Here is a 4,847-nt window from a genome sequence, read left to right as displayed (position 1 = left end):
GTCGCATTTTTGCTTTTGCGCGGTTTCCGTACATTGAAGCGTCTCAATTGAAACAATATCGCACTTGAAAGATTCGGTCTCGTGGTAGTTCGGATCAGCCGCGAAGAGCAATACATCTTCGGGCCGCGCTGCGCCATTTTGTAACGGATCGCCGACATTCGATTGTTTTGGCAACAACGGGGCAGTCGTCGAAATCAAGGGGGACGCGCCAACCGTCGCTCGGTGTACGTCAAGTGTGTCGATACACTTTGTCGTCTTGATTCGGAATTAAACTGCGCCACTCGAATTGGAAAACAGATTGACCTGACAATTTACAATACGTGACGAAAAGGCTACGAAATTTGCATTGTTTTTAGAAGCTGAAATATTTTGTTACGTTGTATATAAAAGAAAGTTTTCTTTTTAATTATAATCTAAACAATTTTTTTTAACCTTGAAATTTGCTAAAGCGCGCGTGGTAAAACAACGTTTATTTTAACGACAATTCAACCAATGGTTGAAACAGCTAACTTTGCCCCCATTTAGTGCGATTCCCAGCGACTTTTTTCACTCGAAGTAATGGCTTAGTTTCAAGTGTTTGAGTAAACTCGTCGCCACCCCAAGGGATTACCGGAAACTGCGATGCGACTAAACAAATCTTCAAGCAGCCTTCGGTGCGCGTCGTTCGCGTATTTGCGCACGACAAATATTGACCCTCGCCATTTTCAAAGTTGCCCGATGTTAGGGAGGCGACCAGCAGTGGACGAACGCAACTTGTTGTTGGACGTTGGGCTGTGTTCGCGTCGCAAACAAATACAACAAGGCGTTTTGATGCTTCCTAGCTTATCGCCATCATAAGCTCGTTTTAATCTGGCCTCGTGCGCCGAATCTTTGACACGACGGCGCGCTGCGCGGTCTTGGCTTTGAAACTGTCTTTGTTTTTCCTTTTTTCCCTCGGCAGTCCGGCGTGCGCTAAAGTCGCAACATATATTGGCAAGCGCCGGTCATCGGGACATGCATTCTCATTAGCCGCTCACCAAGCGCAGACCACGACTTATTTAAGACTTATTAAATTGCTTGGACAACTAAGCGTTTAGAATCATTGCATAGATTGTAGCAGCTTGCAAGTATAAGACATCGTTGTAAACGTTAGGATTTTGCAGAAAGTTTTTGATATGATAGGAAGTGTCATCTTTATTTTACTTTTATCAAATTAAATTTTAATTATGTTGTAATAATTACCGTGTTGTTAACAAAGCCATTTTACATTTCAGCCAATCGACCTATGATTCTATAAAAGCACTTGCAAATAATATCTGACAACAAGTCTATACGAAAGCTTGTCGAAAAAAGAGAGAAAAAAGCAAAGCTCAATCGCCAGCCTGAAGCGAACTCGAATCGTTCAGCAGCAGCAAAAATAAGCGCAGAAGAAGGATGACCGTCCAGACCTACGGGCACCCGAACCAAGCCGTCGAAGACCGCCACCAGCTTCCACATTTCGCTCACCACAGCAGCCTCCAACAGCGTCACTTTGAGCAGCAGCTAGCCCTGCACCAGCACCAACAGAGATCCGAAGGCTTCGGTATGAGCGCCTACGATTACCAGCAGCACGCACAGCAGCCTGGAGGCGGGCCTGTACGCCGCACCGAAGCAAGGACCTCAGTCGCCGGTCCAGCTTCCCACCACCCCTACCAACGACCAAGCTCAAGCCGGAGTGCATCCAGTGATTCCTCCACCGAGCAGAATCGCTCTTCTTCTCCGCCGCAGCATCCGGATCGCTTCACACGCGATATGTCCGCATTGCAGTTTATGAACGCCGCAGTAAGACAGCTCCAGGACCAGCTTAAATCCTCCGTGAGCCCGATGAACTCCACCAACATTCTCGGCAGATTTTCGCCCGCCCACGACGTGACAGGTAAGATCGCGCATAAAAAAACTTGGTAGCAAGCTTTGAGCACATCCTTGGTTTAGCTTTTTCCTGTATGGCGACAATTGTCGTTGCGACATTAAGTATATTATTTGGTTAAAAAATATCTAGCTTTAGTAAGACTAGAAAACAACAAATAACAGCAACCTCAATCGCTATAGCGAAGGGGTGTTAAATTTACTTCTTGTTTTGCCTTTATTTTACTGTAAAAAATATTTCAGTAGGCGAAACTTATTATAAAACTTTTCGTACCATGTCACGTAAATAATTTCACCCAAGCTTCGCAAATAATCAGAGTTCAAAGTCGAGTTAGAAGGCGGCTCGGGGCCGTCGAATCTGGCCATTACCAACAGTTTGCATAAGATCAGTGCGCTGGCGTATCACTTGTCGTCGCGCCAGATCCCCGATCAAAGCCCTATTGCTTTAGCGGACTGATTCGCCATCATCACCTTTACGCCGCGCTGATAATTAACGGCGCATGCTGCCGAAGCAGATTTCGCCTGGCAAGAGCGTGTCTGTCAATGGCAGGGGCGCGCGAAAAATCAAGTTCGCGAGACCGGGGCGTCTCACGCTACGCCGAGCGTGGCCGATAAATTTAATATTATTTCTCCCACTACTTGATTTGTTGCTATTGCAAACAGAAGCGTTAAAACAGTTTACGCGATCTGCGCTCGACCTTTCGCCCGTTGTATAATACAGTTCATTTGCCTGGATCAAAACAATAAATTATTTTGTTGCTTTTTTAGATGCTGACGTGGATGTCACTTCTGTCGGATCGCCTGCACCGCGCTACCACCACTGCCACCAGCCAACATACAGCGACCAGCACGTACCCGCCGATCGACAGGCCGCTGTTTCTTCGCCGGAATTCGAGCGCCCTATGCCGGCCGAATACCTCGCCGTCAGCGACGAGAAACAAGATGGCGTCGTCGATGCCAAGTGCGCAAAAGACGCAGAGTCTCCTGTTCAAAGCGCCGCTGATCACTCCGACCATGAGGCCGCGTGCGAGAAGGTCCCCGGACCGGAGGACTCGGATGAAAACGATAAGAAGAAGGACGTCAAGCCGCCTTACTCCTACATCGCACTCATCACAATGTCAATCCTGCAGTCGCCCGAGAAGAAGCTGACACTGAGCGGCATCTGCGAGTTCATCATGAACCGATTCCCCTATTACCGCGCCAAGTTCCCTGCCTGGCAAAACTCGATCCGGCACAACCTCTCGCTCAACGACTGCTTCGTCAAGATCCCGCGTGAGCCCGGCAACCCGGGAAAGGGCAACTACTGGACCATGGACCCTGAGGCTGAGGATATGTTCGACAACGGATCCTTTCTGCGCCGACGCAAGCGATTCAAGCGCCAGCAGCGCGACCCCTTCCGCGACCCAATGTTCGGCATGGGCGGCGCACCAAACCCTTACGGACGCGCTTACGGAGTTCCGGCTGCCAACCAGCAAGCTGCAATGGCCGCGGCGCTCAACTCTTACGCGTACATGAACCCGCTGCCGCCTGCTGTGCCCCTTATGAGCCCACAGGAGCTCGCATCCCGCCAAGCCGCACTGCTGAGTGGCGCTTTCGTCAACTTCCACGGCGCAAACCCGCTTCTGGGATCGTTCAATCCCAGCACTTACGCCGCCAACCCCTCCCTGCCAAGAGAGAGCACCGAGCTGCGACTCTTCTCAGTCGCGAGCCTCGCTAATGCTGCTTCGCGCAACAACGTCTCGCCCCCTTACGTTCCAGCGCCCGCCCAGGACGAGCCTAAGAAGACGAAGAGGCACTCCCCCTTCTCTATTGAGTCCCTTATTGGGAAGCAGGCATGCTCCTCCTCATCTGACGACTCCTTGCAACAGCGGAGGTCCTCTCACGGATCTGACTCTCACTCTTCGCCATCGGTCTCTCCCTGCTCCAAGTCGCCGCCGCGATCTTCGTCGCCGAGCGAATCATCCAGAGCAGTCGCCAGGATGAGTCACTTCGCCTCCTCCATACATCCCTCCGCAACATCCACTCCAAAGTTTTCTTCGGCGGCGCGTCATCACCACGCCGAGGACCGACGACAAGTCGAGGAGGCGCGCCGATCTCACGCCGCCGAACTCGCTGCCAAAAGAGGTCCGACTCCGGAGAGAGTCATCCAGCACGCACTTCCCCATCCGTCCTCCGCTACCAGGCTTCCGCACGGTTTCCCAACATCCGCGGCAAACCCTTTGCTCACGAACTATGACATGGTGGCCAAGTTGTACCAGAACCCCCTGATGTCACGAGGCCTTCTGGCCGCCGCCGCTTCTGCTAATCCCTTCACCGGCTTTCCTGGGGCCCCTCAACCGGGAAATCCCCTCCAGGGTTCCGCCAGCGGGATTCTTCCTCCTTTGGCCGGTTGGCCATGCTTCGGTCGCACCACGTGATCCGTTCTCTTCTAGGTTTCAGGAGCCAGAAGGATTTTTTCAAGCCCTATATCTTCGAGCAAGGGCCAAGGGTTTCGAGGTGGAAAAGAAGCCATTCGAAGCTTGTCACTGCCAGAGTGTTGTCGTCCGAACGCTGACCGAAATTATACGCCCAGTCATTTCATTTTAGTTATGCAGTATAAATATCTCTCTATATATATGCGTTATGTCGTGCATGCAATCGCAAGTGTCCACCGCCCGTTACCGCTGTGTTATTTTGAATGGAGACAGCGAATAGCGTTTTCTGTACTTTTGGCAATACATTTCGTACACAAAAAATGCTACAGTCTCTCATGGATTCCACAGACAATTGAGTTCGCTAATACTGCGAAAACTCCAAGTAGAAAAGCGATTTCCAAAAAAACGTAAAAGTCTCACAAGGTGTTCTGCCCGCGTGTTTTCGAAACCAAATCCCTGTGAAATTTTCGTAAATCGTCGCGTGCGCTGTCTTCTTCACTCCCGCCCTCTTCTTCACGCCGTGACGTCATTGATGACGTGCCCCTTTTC

At 50.8% G+C, this 4,847-nt stretch overlaps 1 protein-coding gene across 1 annotated transcript; it reads left to right on the top strand.

Moving 5' to 3' along the window:
• The first annotated feature begins 1,413 nt into the window (after positions 1 to 1,413).
• On the top strand, positions 1,414 to 4,301 carry LOC146163631 (uncharacterized). The gene is made up of 2 exons (XM_083380552.1): positions 1,414 to 1,894; positions 2,653 to 4,301. Exons 1-2 carry the CDS (start codon positions 1,414 to 1,416, stop codon positions 4,299 to 4,301), a joined length of 2,130 nt encoding a protein of 709 aa, XP_083236678.1.
• Positions 4,302 to 4,847: the final 546 nt, after the last annotated feature.

Source organism: Ascidiella aspersa, chromosome 2, assembly GCF_963924565.1.
Source record: "Ascidiella aspersa chromosome 2, kaAscAspe10.2, whole genome shotgun sequence".
NCBI lineage: Eukaryota > Metazoa > Chordata > Ascidiacea > Phlebobranchia > Ascidiidae > Ascidiella > Ascidiella aspersa.
This window is presented reverse-complemented; position numbering and strand designations above follow the sequence as displayed.

Coding starts and splice junctions, on each gene's coding strand:
- LOC146163631 (XM_083380552.1), top strand. CDS start 1,414: ATGACCGTCCAGACCTACGGGCACCCGAACCAAGCCGTCGAAGACCGC. Junction 1,895..2,652: donor GCCCGCCCACGACGTGACAG/GTAAGATCGCGC, acceptor TTGCTTTTTTAG/ATGCTGACGTGGATGTCACT.